Source organism: Rhinoderma darwinii, chromosome 5 (assembly GCF_050947455.1).
Source record: "Rhinoderma darwinii isolate aRhiDar2 chromosome 5, aRhiDar2.hap1, whole genome shotgun sequence".
In the NCBI taxonomy this organism is placed as follows: domain Eukaryota; kingdom Metazoa; phylum Chordata; class Amphibia; order Anura; family Rhinodermatidae; genus Rhinoderma; species Rhinoderma darwinii.
This window is the reverse complement of record NC_134691.1, coordinates 332,659,301-332,679,866: the sequence shown is the minus strand read 5'-3', so window position 1 is coordinate 332,679,866 and position 20,566 is coordinate 332,659,301. Positions and strand designations below refer to the sequence as shown.

Genomic DNA, 20,566 nt, shown 5'->3' with positions numbered 1-20,566 from the left:
TCTGTAAGGGGATAGTAGTCTGGTCTGGGGTCTGTATAATGGGGTAGTAGTCTGGTCTGGGGTCTGTATAAGGGGATAGTAGTCTGGTCTGGGGTCTGTATAAGGGGATAGTAGTCTGGTCTGGGGTCTGTATAAGGGGGTAGTAGTCTAGGGGTCTGTATAAGGGGGTAGTAGTCTGGTCTGGGGTCTGTATAGAGGATAGTAGTCTGGTCTGGGGTCTGTAAGGGGATAGTAGTCTGGTCTGGGGTCTGTATAATGGGGTAGTAGTCTGGTCTGGGGTCTGTATAAGGGGATAGTAGTCTGGTCTGAGGTCTGTATAAGGGGATAGTAGTTTGGTCTGTAAGGGGATAGTAGTCTGGTCTGGGGTCTGTATAGAGGATAGTGGTCTGGTCTGGGGTCTGTATAATGGGTTAGTAGTCTGGTCTGGGGTCTGTATAATGGGGTAGTAGTCTGGTCTGGGGTCTGCATAATTTGTTAGTAGTCTGGTCTGGGGTCTGTAAGGGGATAGTAGTCTGGTCTGGGGTCTGTATAGAGGATAGTGGTCTGGTCTGGGGTCTGTATAAGGGGATAGTAGTCTGGTCTGGAGGGGCCCCAAAAATGCTGTTACCAGATAAAATTACACTAGTCCAATAAATATAATGTGGCCCAAAGGATTTAACATCACGGCTAAGGCTTCCGACTTTCTGACTACTTCCATGATCATCTACATTGGACAGTGATACAGCAGAGGATTAAAGAGTTAGGAAATACAATAGAATCCTAGTGGGACTCTACCCCCCCCCCCCCCCCGCCCCCTCTCGTTCCTGGACTCTCTCCTGACTGTTTGTTGTACACAGTAGATGTGATATGTGGCTCAAGAAAATGACAGGTCCTTGCAGGAGATTTATGGGCTGCGACATGATGAGGAGTGGGTAATACGGAGTATGGTCCTTAACGTTTCTTGCCAGTACTTTGGGTGCTGTGGGTAATATTAGGGGAAATAGTATTCAGTTGAGTGCAGGAGTTGCTTGTTTCTTTGTGGGTTTTTCCTTGGTTTTTATTTGTGTCATTCGTGTCATTCTAGTTTCTATGCTCCCCTGTCAGTTTGCTGGCTGCTCTCTTTTCAGTTTAACAATTTTACTGGTCGCACAACCAAATCTATCATGATGGTCAAAACTTTTAAATTTTCTGGGCCTCTTGATAGGAGTGGTCATATTTTTGACACCTCCCAAATGAGCCTTTCCCTGCCAAGGACATATCTCATACTTCCTTTCATTGACTCACTTTAGTAACCAAGGGCGTATCTGAAACATCCTTGCTACTAAAGTCTCTAGGTCAGGCGATATTGCAGCTATAGCTGCAATCCGTCTTGTTTTAAAGCCATGAATCTGCGATCCAGCCTCAATAAGAGCAGGTTGAAGTGGGAGCTGCATATATTTGCAGCTCTCACTTCAGCCTGCGAGGAGAAGTAGAGGGGGCTCAGCGGGGAACATGCAGGGAGACATGCAGGGAGAGGAGTAGATTTTATGATCCTCCTCCTGTCCCTGCATGGCTGTAGATGACACCAGAGGGAGGGGTAACACAAACTTTTTTCATGTTATCACCCAACTTTTCAATCAAAGAGCATACTTGCTCTCTGTCACATATGGAGGGGGTAATTTTTTTTTCCACAAAAAAGGAATGAGAAGATGAAGCGAAGCACATCTAATCACCCCTCCACGCCTAATTAGGCTGTTCATTGACTCCTCCACCCTGCTTCGTCAAATAAGTTCAGATCTGATCTTTAGTGTAAAATGCACTGACCACTTCTGTAGTGATACCCCTTACACGCTAGAACCATAACAAGAACAATCATCATTAGGGAATAATTTATAATATATTTCCGATGGATGAAAGAGTATTCCCACAAAAGACATTCCCACTGACTGTCGCAAGTACTGTCACCGGAATCTACGCCCTTGTGCTTTTATAGGATGATAATTTATGGCAAATCCATTAGCAGGACACATCATAGCTCAGCTGCCTTTATTACATGAAAGCACTATTCCTGGAGGCCCCGTAGATTGCAGCCACAAATGCGGCTCTGCCTACTGATGATAATTACATTTTATTATTAACGAAAAACCTGATTTATCTTACCATTATCATCTGTCCTCCCACAATTCCTGCAGCAGAATGTCAACACTCTAACATCCTTAATGGGGTTATGTGGGGGCCGAAAATTATTAGCCGTGTAGTCACTGTTGTAAAGGATCTGCCAGGCACAACTTCTGTGTATACGCCCATAAGTAATCAGTCTGCACCTGAGTCTATGTCTCTGAGACTGACTCCATCTTCCACCACTCAGGATGGCAGGCTTAGGAGTGGGAGAGCCTATCGCAGCCTGGCCAGACGGAGCTAGCTCCCGCCCTCTGTCTATTTATACCTGCCTTTCCTGTTCCTCCTTTGCTTGTGATTCTTCTCGTGTGGTTTCCTGGCCCAGCTACAGCTTCTAACTATTTGATCCTGCTCCATACTGACCCTGGCTTACTGACTACTCTCCTGCTCTGCGTTTGGTACCTCGTTCACTCCTGGTTTGACTCGGCTCGTTCACCACTCTTGTTGCTCACGGTGTTGCCGTGGGCAACTGCCCCATTTCCCTTAGCTTTGTGTACCCTTGTCTTTTTGTCTCGTGCACTTACTGAGCGTAGGGACCGCCGCCCAGTTGTACCCCGTCGCCTAGGGCGGGTCGTTGCAAGTAGGCAGGGACAGAGTGGCGGGTAGATTAGGGCTCACTTGTCCGTTTCCCTATCCCTGTCATTACAACTGTAGTATGTGATACACGCGCTAATATACATTTCGGTCCTCCGTCGCGCTGATTCTGAGATTTTCATAGATTTTTATAGAGCTGGCGGGGCACCGGAAGTCTAGTTGCACAGTCTACCTTCATGACGGCACGACTCTTCGTCATGTGACCGGTCCCGCTGTACTCTATGTAATCGCTTTACTACCTCTATTCTTCCCAGTCCAACCTACCAAAAGCGCCCGTTATCCGAGTCTATGGCCACCTCCAATCTCTCCTTCTACCCCTAAGAAGACATTGAGTCTCTTCTTGAGAATTTGATTTATAAACGACCTTCAGTGTTTAACAAATGTATCCCCTTTCTCTCGAGGTATCGCACAACTAGGAAATTCATATAAAGTTACTTTTTTCAATAGCAACTGTGACAGCTAAGCTGCTAGAGGGGGATAACCCCCTCCATCAGCCCATCACCCCCCCCACGTGTCATAATCGCGGGGTGACTATGGCAGGAGACAGACTGAAGGCACCTAGGTTTGCCACCTCTCTGCTCCTATTAAGCATTGCTAGCAACAGGGCTTAGAAACCAGTTGAAAATACCGTACACTAGGGGGGGGGGCTAAAAAAAATAAAAGTAAAAAGAAATATCCTGTACATTTTTATATAATTGGTGAGCTGCTTAAAAATAAATTAAATAAAAAAATGCCAGAATTGCTGTTTTTTGGTTGCTTTACCTCCCTAATATAATGGAATAAAAAGTGATACAAAAATGGCATGTACTCAAAAATGGTACCACTAAAAAAAACAAAGGTTTCCCCACCAAAAAAAGCACCCACGACGCTGAATAAAAAAAAAAGAGAAAAGTTATGGCTCTTACAATATGGTGACACAAAACAATTGTTATCACAATTATGGTTTCCAGTTTTTCAGTACATTAAATAGTGATATTAAAAACTGCAACTCGTCCCACAAAAAAAAGGGCAAGCCCTCATACGGCTGTTTTGATGGAAAAATAAAAAAGTTATGCCTTTTTGGAAGGTGGGGAGGGAAAAACGAAAATGAAAAAACGAAAAATGCCTGTTGCTCCAAGGGTTAATGCTCTCGTCAGAGGCCAAAACTCTGATTTCCCAGGATCAAACATCTGCCTGAATTACCCACTGGCTCCAAAAAGTTGAGCAGTTTTTTTTTTTTCAAATGGAAGAACTATCGGTCCTGGAAACTTTTACCCGTCATGATCCAGAAGGTTTGGAAACTTTTGTTAATTTTTAGATCAACTGCAGAATATATATTGAATTGTTCATTTTAAAAATTATAAACTTTTACCTTCGCATGACTAAACAGAAACTGATGTAAACTTTCACCCGGTCTTCCCTTACCCCTCTACTTCCCCCCCCCAAAAAACTTTTGGGATGTTACCGCTTAAGAATTTATATTTTTGGTAATATCGTGTAATTTGCTGATAGTCTATGTTCGTTAGTAACTAGACCTAGTTACGACCGCTTTTTTTTTTTTGTAATACCAAGTTTTGTTACTTATGTTATATGTAAAAACTTCAATAAAAAGAGAATAAAAAAAAAAGGACAGAGGCTGCAGGGGTGAGTGTAAATTTACCCGCCTTTCAGGGTCTGTAGAAAGCCGGGAAATGGCCCTACATACAAGTTTATAAAATAAACCGATTTTCTAAATAGAAATATCAAATTCAGTAATAATCTGCTCAACGTACAGAATATCATAGAAATTCCATTAAAAAAACTGCAGGATCAGAGACCGATTTGAAAAGTATCCATATACATATGGCGGCCGCTAATCATATCTCTGCAAACCAGATACAGAAATGGAGAGTGAGAATAAAGAGAATAAATCTACCGCAACAGATTATCAGAGAAAGTGCTCAATTCAGGATTAATTTCTGCAAAATTTTTGCCGTAATGGGAGCGCTCGGTGTCAATCAGGACAGATTCCCTCATTTACAAAGCAAATGAAGACCTGGGATCTCGAATGGCCCAGTTTCCTCACAATGGGCTGTATTCACACGCAGTTTTGCTGTAATATTTCCAGGGCAGTACCACTGCTGAATGTACCTTAGATACCTTTTTATTATATTTTTCTGCAATCAACTGATCGCCAGAATGGTGATTACTTCTGCAGTGGCCACTACAGGTCAAATGTGGTATTACATGCCAGTCATTCAGATTAAAGTGTAACCATGAAATTCTTGGCTGGGACAACTCCTCCAGAGCAAACGACACTCTTTACGGTAGATCTCTTTTTCAGCTAATAAAGAGGATACTATCACATCCTTATTATCTTAATAAATGGGCATGGGAGGGGGACAATGATATTCTAGAAAATCTATTGCTTTCAACTTTAAGAAAGCTCTTTTCCTGTTTGGACAAGACAATTCCCCAGGTCACATGGTTTAAAAAAAAATAAAAAATAAATCAAGTTTAGTGTCAAGGAGCTTCACCGGCCTGAATAGAGTCCTGACCTCCACTATATTAGACACCTTTGGGATGTATTGGAATCCATCACCCAACATCAGTCCGCAACCTCATCAATGATCTTGTGGTCGAATGGACCTGTTCCAAATATTTAGTGGCCTGTCTTCCCAGAAGATTTGGGGATGTTATCGCAGCACAAGGGAGACTAATTCCATAATAATGTCCATGCTTTTGGAATGATGTCCAATGGTTTTGAAATGAGATGTTCTTCAACCATCACCCATTAATGTGACGTTCAGGGCTCCACATACTTTTGGCCACGTAGCATAGAAGCAAAGATAACCTAGATAAGGTTGATACATTATTAACCTCAATCTTCACAGCACTAGAGTACTAGAAGATATGTTCTTGTGGTTTCTATGGGTTATGGCCCGCATGCTTCCTTACACCATATAATTAGGGAACAGACAGTAGAAGAGCTCATTATCATGCTAATTGCTCTTGATAGTAGGTTGTTGCATAACATAGTCCACCCCGTTGTCATGAAACTTTCATCGACATTCGGAGAAGCTGCGACTCGCTATGTCAGCTGCGCTGCACCGGCTACAGATTAGGAGATGGATTGTCTAACAAAACCAGGAGGAATGTCGGAGTCAGCGATATATGATGCCAGGATGAAGCCACTCACTATATCTGCTGGGGATGAGGTGTAGTTAGTTGGTGGTTTGAAATTAGATTTGCACAGTTTTTGGGCGAACAATCATGTGCATATTGCATTGCACCCCCCCCCCCCCCCAAAAATTTTTTTTTTACATCTGAGAGAGAAAAAGATTTATACTAATTTTGTATTTTATAACATACAAAGATAATGTTACAGAGACCTGTTTTATTTTACTTGGCTTCTGTTTATAACATAATTCATAACGGTGTGCTGGATCCATTGTGCGACGAGTCTGAATGGTGCCCGATGGACCCCATTGACTTAATGTATTTGTCATTTTGATGCAACAATAAGGGTATGTTCGCACGGCCCATTTTCGGCCCGTAAACGGCTGAAAAACGGCCAAAGAAATCGGAAGCAAAACGCCTCCAAACATCTGCCCATTGATTGCAATGGAAAAAACGGCGTTCTGTGCTGATGGGCCGTTTTTTTACGCGTCCGTTTTGAAAAACGGCCGTGTAAAAGAACAGCCGCGAAGAAGAAGTGCAGGACACTTCTTGGTACGTTTTTGGAGCTGTTTTTCATAGACTCTATTGAAAACTGCTCCAAAAACGGCCTTAAAAAACGCAGCGAAAATCGCTTAAAAAACTTCTGAAAATCAGGGGCTGTTTTCCCTTGAAAAAAACAGCTCCGTATTTTCAGACGTTTTTGACTCAGCGTGTGAACATTCCCCAACGCAAGTGGCGGAAACCTCAACAGAAGGGCCAAAATCAGATGTGAACATAGCTTAAGGTTTATTAAAGGGGTTTTACAATTTATTTTTCCAAATAGGCGTATTCCTAGCTTAGATATGTACGACATATCCACAGGATATACTAAAAATTTTTGATAATTGTGCGTGACAGCTCTGGGATCCACACCTATATCGAGATGGAGGTCACCTGGCCCCAATGTCGCTTGGTGCGGTGGCCGATAATGATTGACAAATCCTAGTTATTTAACCCCATAGATTACGTGGTTAATAGTGACTGTGGCATCTAAGGGGTTTAACAGAGAGGGGGGCTCCCTCTGTCAGCCCATCGGCACCCTTTGAACTTCATCACCGTGTGCAGATAGGAAACCATGGCATCCTGGCGCCTAGTAAAGGTCTTATGTTTGACATAGGTATATGATTATTAGGCAATGCCAGAGGAATATCACGGACAGGCAATAATGCTTAGAAATTCTAAGGGTCCTTCTACATCGGGCAATTTTGGCCATAACAACGAGTGCCGATCAACTCGTTGATCGGCGCTCATTGGCTCCTTTCACAAGGAGCTATGTATAGTTTCTACGGTCCTTCGCCCCCATGCATTACCATTATGTCGGCAGCACGTCTCCCCATTTACACAGGAAGATACGATGCCAACAACGATAATATTTAATGCTGCATAAACGAGCAGATCAGCCGATGAACACGCATTTGCTTGTTCATCGGCTGATCGTTACCCTGTTTACACAGGTCAATGATCGGGAACGTGCGATGGTCAATAATCGGAAACGTGCGATCATATGAATGGGCAGTAATCGGAAACGTGCGATCATATGAATGGGCAGTGATCGGGAACGTGCGATCATATGAATGGGCAGTGATCGGGAACGTGCAATCATGAACGTTGGTTTGCCCGATCATTGGCCTGTGTAAAAGGGCATTTAGTATTACAAAGCATTGTAAGGGTATGTTCACACACAAACTCAAAAACGTCTGAAAATACGGAGCTGTTTTCAAGGGAAAACAGCTCCTGATTTTCAGACGTTTTAAGCCACTCTCGATTTTCATGGCGTTTTTTTATGGCCGTTTTTGGAACTGTTTTCAATAGAGCCTATGAAAAACGGCTTCAAGACCGTCCCAATAAGTGAAATGCACTTTTTCACGGCCGTTTTTTTACGCGGCCGTTTTTCAAAACGGCCGTGTAAAAAAACGGCCCATCGGAACAGAACGCCGTATTTCCCATTGCTATCAATGGGCAGATGATTGGAGGTGTTCTGCTTCCGATTTTTTGGGCGTTTACGGCCAAAAATAGGCCGTGTGAACATACCCTTAATGTGATCAAGAAATTGCAGCTTCAGGTCTCCTAGTTCAAAAATGTTTAGTAACAAACACCCTCCCACTCCAAAAAAATAAACCCCTTTTTCAATAAACACATGTTTTATTATTTTAAAATAATACATCATTAAAAAAAACAAACAGGAAAATAAAATAATGATAGATCTTGGAGTGCAGTGAGGAAAAAAAATAAAATAAAAAAAAATTGCTGCATCCTAAAGGCCCAAAATAATCTGAGCAATCAACCCAGACTGTAAAACATCATCAATAAGAATATGTATAAAAATACAAATAATAAAAAACAAAAAAACTTATAAATAAAAAATAGTAAATCAATAAAAACCTGAAAAATAATGGGAATAGTTAAGAATCGGGGAGTGTATATCACATAATCCTTTTCAAAGCTGTTGACTGGCTGAGAAGTTTCCCCTTTCTCCAGGAGTCTCTCAGACATTGCAGGAAAGTTGGCAATTATCCTTCTAGGCCCAATGCAGACGCTGCATGTTACGTATGGATTTGCCACGCGTATTTTCGAGCGGCAAAACCGCAGCGTAATACAGTATCAGCAAAGTAAATGAGATTTCAAGAGATCTCATCTACATGTTGCAGATTTTTTCTGCACAAATTAACCTGCGGTGTGTATTTTAAATTCTGCAGCATATCAATTTATCTTGCGTTTCCGCTTGCGAATTGTATATGCCTAATTTCTAAAAAAAATGCACCAAATTCCGCAAAAAAACATAAAAACGCACCTATTTCCACATCAAAATGTAAAAAAACGCACCTAAAAATGCATAAAATTACCTGTGGAATTGCCTGCGTTTACCTGCAGATTTTCTGCACCAAACTTTGCAACGTGAAACCGTTACGGGATTTTAGGGCACTATGGGTATATTCACACGTCTTATTTACATCTGTTTTTCAGGGTGTAAACGCCTCGAAAAATGGCTGAAAATACAGAAGCTAAATGCCTCCAAACATCTGCCCATTGATTTCAATCTGAAAAACGGCGCTTCGTTCCGACAGGGCATTTTTTTACGCGTCCATTTGAAAAAAAACGGCGCGTAAAAAAATTCCCCGTAAAAAGAAAAGCGTGTGACTTTTTGAGCCTTTTTGGAGCCGTTTTTATTGGGTCAATAGAAAAACAGCTCCAAAAATGGCCTCAAACAATGCCCAAAAAAACGTTTGTGTGCACCTTCCTACAGGAGCAGGATGACGCTGGACTCATCTCAGGACTCTTCTTCGGTAATTTATAACTTCTTTTTATCCAATATCCTAAAACGGACAGTTCTTGAGGGGCATATTTAAGACACTAGACCCCGGCAGTATAACAACATGCTGGTGGTTTAGTGCCCTAAAATCTAGTAATTTTTTTTTCCTTGAAACGGTTATTTCACTTGAAAAAAGAAAAATCAGCAGTAAATAGAAATACTTGAGCTCTTCTCTGCACTTAAGCTTTTTATTTTTTTCAATCCTGTTCAGCTGTTTCTTAGTTATAATAGTTTATTTTCTCCAAATTTTCCAAAAGTGACAATAAAAATTGCAGCCATTACAGCTCCTGTAGGAGTCGATAATTGCTACTCTGTCAAGCAATACAGCGATAAAGTTACAAAGTAGCAACGTACAACCAGATAAATCGTTCCGAGTGTCTGGATAAAAGTTGGTGACAAACTACAGTATATAAGAGCTGCAGCAGGGGCGTACAGTAGGGGGTGACGAGGTTACAATCGCACCCAGGCCCTGTAGCATAAGTTTAAATTCAGACGAGCGTAGCGAACCTCAGACGTGGAAAACTGCCGTTTTTCACGTCCGAGCTTCACCCGTGCGGGACGCGTGGTCACAGATCCCTCCCATAGCCTAGAGTCAATAGAGGGATGCGTGACACGCAGGAAAATAGGACTGTCCCATTTTTCAGACTCTTCACATGCTCCGTTGAAACAGTCGTGTGAACGGCCCCATTGAAATACATGAGTCCGCGTGACGGCCGTTGTTTTAATGGCCGTCACACGGACTACATAAACGTTCATGCACACGACAGTATTTTCATCTATCCCGAAATACTGTCCGTAAATACGGATCAGTAGGCATCCGTATTTCATCAGTATATACGGAAGGGTGTCTGTAATTGCGGTCCGTAATGCATCCGTATTCCATCCGTATATACGGATCCTTACAAAAAGAGGGAGGTTGCAAATGATGTCATCAATATGTTGCTTAGCAATGCTTCCGTAAATACGGATGCACATCAGTAGCCGTCCATATTTATGGAAGCGCCCATAGACTTCTATGGGAGAGTCCTTACCGTAATTACTGACAAAAACAGGACACATAATTCTGTGGCCAATAGAAATGGATGGGTTCGTAATTACTGATGAAAAATACAGTAATAGGCCCCATTAATTTATATTGGCCACGGACACCTTTCAGTATTTTTACGGATGGGTGTTCGTGCTGAAAAAATCAGAGAAACCCGTTCTGTTCTTGTCAGTAATTACGGCAAGGACTCTCCCATAGAAGTCTATAGGCGCTTCCGTAAATAACGACGGCTACTGATGTAAATGAAAATACTGTCGTGTGCATGGGGCCTCCGAGTCTGAAAGACCCCTCTGCCTCATATGAAGAGATTAGTAATATAAATGATGCATCTTATCTGAAGACTCTGTTACAGAGGAGGCATTAGGGGGCCCAAGAGCTTCAAGTTACCCCACTGATGACTGACATTTCCTGTTGTTACTTTTGAAAAATAACAAGAACAATAACTGGAGGGTTTATATTTACTGGTGTTTTTTCTTTTCTAGGTGAAAAGGCTCTTGGCTACACTGCAGGTCTCCATCAAAACTGGGACCTTGAAATTTAAAGGTGAGAACCACATGAGAGCCAAACAGATTTAACCCCTTAATGACCGGGCCATTTTGCACGTTAATGACCAAGGATTATTTTTTGTTTTTTCACGGTCGCATTCCAAGAGTCGTAACTTTTTTGTATTCCGTCTATATAGCCGTATAAGGGCTTGTTTTTTGCGGGACGAGTTGTATTTTGTAACTGCACCATTTTTAGATGCTTATTATATATTGATTAACTTTTATTAACTTTATTTTAGGAGAGAATTGAAAATAAGCAGCTATTCCAGCATTCATTTTCACGTTATAAATTGACGCCGTTTACTATGCAGCGTAAATAACATGTTCACTTTATTCTATGGGTCGGCACGATTACAGGGATACCAAATATGTAAAGGTTTTATATGTTTTTTCTACGTTTGCACAATAAAAACCCTTTTAGAAAAAAATTACTTGTTTTTGCATCGCCGCGTTCCAAGAGCCGTCATTTTTTTATTTTTCCGTCGATGTGGCCGTATGTGGGCTTGATTTTTGTGGGCCAATGTGTAGTTTTCATTAGTACTATTTTGGGGTACATAGGACTTATAGATTGACTTTTATTTAATTTTTTATGGGGGGAATGGGAGAAAAGAGGGAATTTTGCCGTTGTTTTTTGCGGTTTTTTTGGACACCGTTCATCCGGCGGTTTAATTAATGTGTTCATTTTATTGGTCAAGTTGTTACGATCGCGGGGACACCATATATGTGTATGTGTGATTTGTTTTGACACTTTTACTGAATAAAACCACTTTTTGGGCAAAAAAAGTAGTTTTATTTGATTTTGACTGTAATTATTATTTTTTTTTTTCAACAAACTTTATTTAACTGATTGACATTTTTTTTTTAAGTCCCACCAGGGGACTTCACTATGCGATGTGCCGATCGCATATATAATGCTTTGGTATACTTAGTATACCAAAGCATTATTGCCTGTCAGTGTAAAACTGACAGGCAACCTGTTAGGTCATGCCTCCGGCATCGCCTAACAGGCAGTTGCAGAAGACAGACCTGGGGGTCTTTGTTAGACCCCCGGCTGTCTTGGAAACCCGACGGCGACCCGCGGTTTGTTTGCGGGGGCGCCGATCGGGTGACAGAGGGTGCTCCCTCCCTCTGTCAAACACATTAGATGCCGCTGTCACTATTGACAGTGGCATTTAATGGGTTAAACTGCCGGAATCGGAGCGCGCTTAGATTCCGGCAGTTGCAGCAGGAGCCAGGCTGTGTATAACAGCCGTGCTCCTGCCGCTGATCGCGTGGGTACAGTCTCAGTACCCGCGCCATCACAGGACGGATATATCCGTCCTCCTGCGCGAACTAGCAGCTGCTGAGGACGGATATATCCGTCCTTCGGCGTTAAGGAGTTAATAATTTAACTTGATAGTATTATAATATTGCTCCCTATATACAAGAATATAACTACTATAATACTGCCCCCTATATACAAGAATATAACTACTATAATACTGCCCCCTATATACAAGAATATAACTACTATAATACTGCCCCTATATAGAAGAATATAACTACTATAATACTGCTCCTATATACAAGAATATAACTACTATGATACTGCCCCCTATATACAAGAATATAACTACTATTATACTGCTCCTATATACAAGAATATAACTACTATAACACTGCCCCCTATATACAAGAATATAACTACTATAATACTGCTCCTATATACAAGAATATAACTACTATAATACTGTCCCCTATATACAAGAATATAACTACTATAATACTACTCCTATATACAAGAATATAACTACTATAATACTGCCTACTATATACAAGAATATAACTACTATAATACTGCTCCCTATATACAAGAATATAACTACTATAATACTGTCCCCTATATACAAGAATATAACTACTATAATACTGCTCCTATATACAAGAATATAACTACTATAACACTGCCCCCTATATACAAGAATATAACTACTATAATACTGCCCCCTATATACAAGAATATAACTACTATAATACTGCCCCCCATATACAAGAATATAACTACTATAATACTGCTCCTATATACAAGAATATAACTACTATAATACTGTCCCCTATATACAAGAATATAACTACTATAATACTGCTCCTATATACAAGAATATAACTACTATAACACTGCCCCCTATATACAAGAGTATAACTACTATATTACTGCCCCTTATATACAAGAATATAACTACTATAATACTGCCTCCTATATACAAAAATATAACCACTATAATACTGCCTCCAATATACAAGAATATAACTACTATAATACTGCCCCTATATACAAGAATATAACTACTATAATACTGCTCCTATATACAAGAATATAACTACTATAATGCTGCCCCCTATGTACAAGAATATAACTGCTATAATACTGCCCCTATATACAAGCATATAACTGCTATAATACTGCCCCTATATACAAGAATATAACTACTATAATACTGCCCCCTATGTACAAGAATATAACTACTATAATACTGCCCCCTATGTACAAGAATATAACTACGATAATACTGCCCCCTATATACAAGAATATAACTACTATAATACTGCCCCCTATATACAAGAATATAACTACGATAATACTGCCCCCTATATACAAGAATATAACTACTATATACTGCCCCCTATATACAAGAATATAACTACTATAGTACTGCCCCCTATGTACAAGAATATAACTACTATAATACTGCCCCTATATACAAGAATATAACTACTATAATACTGCTCCCTATATACAGGAATATAACTACTATAATACTGCTCCCTATATACAGGAATATAACTACTATAATACTGCTCCTATATACAAGAATATAACTACTATAATACTGCCACTATATACAAGAATATAACTACTATAATACTGTCCCCTATATACAAGAATATAACTACTATAATACTGCCTCCTATATACAGGAATATAACTACTATAATACTGCCCCCTATATACAAGAATATAACTACTATAATACTGCCCCTATATACAAGAATATAACTACTATAATACTGCCCCTATATACAAGAATATAACTTCTATAATACTGCCCCTATATACAAGAATATATCTACTATAATACTGCCCCTATATACAAGAATATAACTACTATAATACTGCTCCATGTACAAGAATATAACTATTATAATACTGCTCCTATATACAAGAATATAACTACTATAATACTGCTCCTATATACAAGAATATAACTATTATAATACTGCCCCTATGTACAAAAATATAACTACTATAATACTGCCCCCTATGTACAAGAATATAACATTCCCCCTACAAAAGCTAATATAATACTTTTTCCCATGAGCAAGAATAAATATTTTAATAATTCTATATCTAATTTAAATGTCTTATTAAAGGGGTTTTCAGCCAGTAAAAATTGATGGCCTATCCTCAAAATAGGCAGTGAACACACATGTAGCGACAATTCACATGTATTTCAGCCTTCTTCTCCCATTGAAGTGAATGGGAGAAAAGGCTGCAATACCTGCGAATCGCCGCTACATCCGTGTTGAGGATTCACAGTGTGCAAGAAGAAATGAAAGGGAAGCAGCGCTCGTATGAACGCTGCGGCCCCTTCAAAACAGCTCGGCGGGGGTCCCGGGAGCCGGGCTCCGACCGATCAGCTATTGATGGCCTAGCCTCAGGAGTTATACCGGCTAGAAAATTCCTTTAATTGCATATACCTTTTTATTTACCCTATTGAAGTAGTTTCTTCTTTTCTGGGTAATATTACCAGGTTTTTGTGATGCCCCCAAAACGAAGAGTTTCAAAAGAGAAAAAAGATCCAAAGAAGTCAGAGAACACATCGGCTGCAGGGAGCAGCAGCCAGGAAAAGGCAGCGAAGCCACAGGAAAAACAAGTTAGGGTTGCGTCAGCCCGAGGTCCTGGACGACGTATTAAAGAGGAGATTGCAGCGCCTGCAGTAGTTACTCACACTGGGAAAGTCCAGGTAAGACATTCATGCAGCAAACTATAAGACTTCATGTGGAATTGTCCCTCTAGGCACTAAAACACAATGGTGTGTCAGTGTCATCAGGACTGACGGGTTCAGTGTCATCGGGTCCTGCGTGTGTCTGACACTCAATATCGAGCTCTTACCAATCACATCTAAGTTCATAACTTAGATGTGATGGATAACAGGACCTGCTGACACTGAACCTGTCAGTCCCGCTGACCTGACGGATTCAGGTGTCAGCGCTAGATACAGCTGCTCTATATATAGGTTACAGAGCAGCTGTATCTCAAAAAGTAAAAATAATTTTTAATAAAAAGTAATTAGAAAGTTGCACCAAACACAATGATACACGGTCTTATATATATATTTTTTTTTAAATAAAAAAAAGTTTTCGAAGGTTTACATAGCCTTTAACAATACATAATAAATGATACTACAATTGGATTCAATTTGCGAGGTCCAATCTTTGTTGACTCACAGACCAACCATAGCGTCAACAGACCAACCATAGGGTCAGCAGACCCAGTGGGGTAATAAATCTGATGAAACTTTTTTTTAGAACAATAGCTCTGTCTAGAGAGTTTCTTCAAGAAAAATATTCTTGAAGGAATTTCAGGGATAAGATTCAAAGTGCGCAGATGAAGCTGAGGCCAGTATAACTTACATCACTGAGCATGGTGCTGGATTGTAATTGTATATCCCGGCTGTGAGATGTTTTCCTTTTAAACCTACTACACTCCTGTATAACACTTTGGCTTTAGGGGCTGTATATGTGATGACAGGAATATCCCTTTCAAGGGATATTCCTTTCTCTGACATTTATAGAGACCGCAACTATCTGAAAAATGGGGCCCCCTGACCCAATTTTACTTTCTGCCTCTGACGCTGGGTATCGACCACTAAGTTACTGTGCATTGGGAGAAAGTGTCAATCAGCGACTGCACGGCGGGGGCAACATGAATATATGAATATCTTTAGACCCTCAGACAGGGCGACATAAGTATGAAAAATCCACTTTGACATAACTTCTCAGTAAAGGATCAGAGGTTCCCACGTACTAGTAGACACAAAGTAGAGCAGACAGCTCCTCTATACTACACCACACAGGAGAACTGACAGCTCCTCTATACTACACCACACAGGAGAGCTGACAGCTCCTCTATACTACACCACACAGGAGAACTGACAGCTCCTCTATACTACACCACACAGGAGAGCTGACAGATCCTCTATACTACACCACACAGGAGAGCTGACAGATCCTCTATACTACAAGACACAGGAGAGCTGACAGATCCTCTATACTACACCACACAGGAGAGCTGACAGATCCTCTATACTACACCACACAGGAGAGCTGACAGGTCCTCTCTACTACACCACACATGAGAACTGACAGATCCTCTATATTACACAATACTGGAGAGCTGACAGATCCTCTATACTACACCACACAGGGGAACTGACAGATCCTCTATACTACACCACAAAGGAGAACTGACAGATCCTCTATACTACACCACACAGGAGAGCTGATAGCTCCTCTATACTACACCACACAGGAGAGCTGACCGCTCCTCTATACTATACCACACAGGAGAGCTGACAGCTCCTCTATATTACACCACACAGGAGAGCTGACAGATCCTCTATACTACACCACACAGAAGAACTGACCGATCCTCTATACTACCCCACACAGGAGAACTGACAGATCCTCTATACTACACCACACAGGAGAACTGACAGATCCTCTATACTACACCACACAGGAGAGCTGACAGCTCCTCTATATTACACCAAGCAGGAGAGCTGACAGATCCTCTATACTACACCACACAGGAGAGCTGACAGATCCTCTATACTACACCACACAGGAGAGCTGACAGATCCTCTATACTACACCACACAGCAGAGCTGACAGATCCTCTATACTACACCATACAGGAGAGCTGACAGATCCACTCTACTATACCACACAGGAGAGCTGACAGGTCCTATATACTACACCACACAGGACAGCTGACAGATCCTCTATACTACACCACACAGGAGAACTGACAGATCGTCTATACTACACCACACAGGAGAGCTGACAGATCCTCTATACTACACGACACAGGAGAGCTGACAGATCCTCTATACTACACCACACAGGAGAGCGGACAGATCCTCTATACTACACCACACAGGAGAGCTGACAGGTCCTCTCTACTACACCACACATGAGAACTGACAGATCCTCTATATTACAGAATACTGGAGAGCTGACAGATCCTCTATACTACACCACACAGGGGAACTGACAGATCCTCTATACTACACCACAAAGGAGAACTGACAGATCCTCTATACTACACCACACAGGAGAGCTGATAGCTCCTCTATACTACACCACACAGGAGAGCTGACCGCTCCTCTATACTATACCACACAGGAGAGCTGACAGCTCCCCTATATTACACCACACAAGAGAGCTGACAGATCCTCTATACTACACCACACAGGAGAGCTGACAGCTCCTCTATACTATACCACACAGGAGAGCTGACAGCTCCTCTATATTACACCACACAGAAGAACTGACAGATCCTCTATACTACACCACACAGGAGAACTGACAGATCCTCTATTCTACACCACACAGGAGAGCTGACAGCTCCTCTATATTACACCAAGCAGGAGAGCTGACAGATGCTCTATACTACACCACACAGGAGAGCTGACAGATCCTCTATACTACACCACACAGGAGAGCTGACAGATCCTCTATACTACACCACACAGCAGAGCTGACAGATCCTCTATACTACACCATACAGGAGAGCTGACACATCCACTCTACTATACCACACAGGAGAGCTGACAGGTCCTATATACTACACCACACAGGACAGCTGACAGATCCTCTATACTACACCACACAGGAGAACTGACAGATCCTCTATATTACACAATACTGGAGAGCTGACAGATTCTCTATACTACACCAGACAGGAGAACTGACAGATCCTCTATACTACACCACAAAGGAGAACTGACAGATCCTCTATACTACACCACACAGGAGAGCTGACAGCTGCTCTATACTATACCACACAGGAGAGCTGACAGCTCCTCTATATTACACCACACAGGAGAGCTGACAGATCCTCTATACTACACCACACAGGAGAGCTGACAGATCCTCTATGCTACACCACACAGGAGAGCTGACAGATCCTCTATACTACACCACACAGGAGAGGTGACAGATCCTCTATACTACACCACACACCAGAGCTGACAGATCCTCTATACTACACCATACAGGAGAGCTGACAGATCCACTATACTATACCACACAGGAGAGCTGACAGGTCCTATATACTACACCACACAGGACAGCTGACAGATCCTCTATACTACACCACACAGGAGAACTGACAGATCCTCTATATTACACAATACTGGAGAGCTGACAGATCCTCTATACTACACCAGACAGGAGAACTGACAGATCCTCTATACTACACCACAAAGGAGAGCTGACAGATCCTCTATACTACACCACACAGGAGAGCTGACAGCTCCTCTATATTACACCACACAGGAGAGCTGACAGATCCTCTATACTACACCACACAGGAGAGCTGACAGATCCTCTATACTACACCACACAGGAGAGCTGACAGATCCTCTATACTACACCACACAGGAGAGGTGACAGATCCTCTATACTACACCACACAGCAGAGCTGACAGATCCTCTATACTACATCATACAGGAGAACTGACAGATCCTCTATACTACACCACACAGGAGAGCTGACAGCTCCTCTATACTACACCACACAGGAGAGCTGACAGATCCTCTATACTACACCACACAGGAGAGCTGACAGCTCCTCTATATTACACCAAGCAGGAGAGCTGACAGATGCTCTATACTACACCACACAGGAGAGCTGACAGATCCTCTATACTACACCACACAGGAGAGCTGACAGATCCTCTATACTACACCACACAGCAGAGCTGACAGATCCTCTATACTACACCATACAGGAGAGCTGACACATCCACTCTACTATACCACACAGGAGAGCTGACAGGTCCTATATACTACACCACACAGGACAGCTGACAGATCCTCTATACTACACCACACAGGAGAACTGACAGATCCTCTATATTACAAAATACTGGAGAGCTGACAGATCCTCTATACTACACCAGACAGGAGAACTGACAGATCCTCTATACTACACCACAAAGGTGAACTGACAGATCCTCTATACTACACCACACAGGAGAGCTGACAGCTGCTCTATACTATACCACACAGGAGAGCTGACAGCTCCTCTATATTACACCACACAGGAGAGCTGACAGATCCTCTATACTACACCACACAGGAGAGCTGACAGATCCTCTATACTACACCACACAGGAGAGCTGACAGATCCTCTATACTACACCACACAGGAGAGGTGACAGATCCTCTATACTACACCACACAGCAGAGCTTACAGATCCTCTATACTACACCATACAGAAGAGCTGACAGATCCACTATACTATACCACACAGGAGAGCTGACAGGTCCTATATACTACACCACACAGGACAGCTGACAGATCCTCTATACTACACCACACAGGAGAACTGACAGATCCTCTATATTACACAATACTGGAGAGCTGACAGATCCTCTATACTACACCAGAGAGGAGAACTGACAGATCCTCTATACTACACCACAAAGGAGAGCTGACAGATCCTCTATACTACACCACACAGGAGAGCTGACAGCTCCGCTATATTACACCACACAGGAGAGCTGACAGATCCTCTATACTACACCACACAGGAGAGCTGACAGATCCTCTATACTACACCACACAGGAGAGCTGACAGATCCTCTATACTACACCACACAGGAGAGGTGACAGATCCTCTATACTACACCACACAGCAGAGCTGACAGATCCTCTATACTACATCATACAGGAGAACTGACAGATCCACTATACTATACCACACAGGAGAGCTGACAGGTCCTATATACTACACCACACAGGACAGCTGACAGATCCTCTATACTACACCACACAGGAGAGCTGACAGATCCTCTATACTACACCACACAGGAGAGCTGACAGATCCTCTATACTACACCACACAGGAGAGCTGACAGATCCTCTATACTATACCACACAGGAGAGCTGACCGCTCCTCTATACTATACCACACAGGAGAGCTGACAGATCCCCTATACTACACCACACAGGAGAGCGGACAGATCCTCTATACTACACCACACAGGAGAACTGACAGATCCTACTACACCACACAGGAGAACTGACAGCTCCTCTATACTACACCACACAGGAGAACTGACAGCTCCTCTATACTACACCACACAGAAGAACTGACAGCTTCTCTATACTACACCACACAGGAGAGCTGACAGATCCTCTATACTACACCGCACAGGAAAGCTGACAGATCCTTTATAGTACACCACACAGGAGAGCTGACAGCTCCTCTATACTACACTACACTACACAGGAGAGCTGACAGATCCTCTATACTACACTACACAGGAGAGCTGACAGCTCCTCTATACTACACCGCACAGGAAAGCTGACACATCCTCTATACTACACCACACAGGAGAGCTGACAGATCCTCTATACTACACCACACACAAGAACTGAGAGCTCCTCTATACTACACCACACAGGAGAACTGACAGCTCCTCTAT

At 42.0% G+C, this 20,566-nt stretch overlaps 1 protein-coding gene across 3 annotated transcripts in view; it reads left to right on the top strand.

Annotated features, from left to right (window-relative positions):
• Positions 1-20,566, top strand: part of DYNC1I1 (dynein cytoplasmic 1 intermediate chain 1) — a 322,553-nt gene that overhangs the window by 14,940 nt on the left and 287,047 nt on the right. For all 3 annotated transcript variants that reach the window (XM_075827746.1, XM_075827745.1, XM_075827744.1), the window contains exons 2-3: positions 10,745-10,805; positions 14,599-14,811. In XM_075827746.1, coding sequence (XP_075683861.1) covers positions 14,608-14,811 — 204 coding nt within the window. In that variant the 5' untranslated portion in view covers positions 10,745-10,805; positions 14,599-14,607. The remainder of the gene's footprint in view (positions 1-10,744; positions 10,806-14,598; positions 14,812-20,566) is intronic.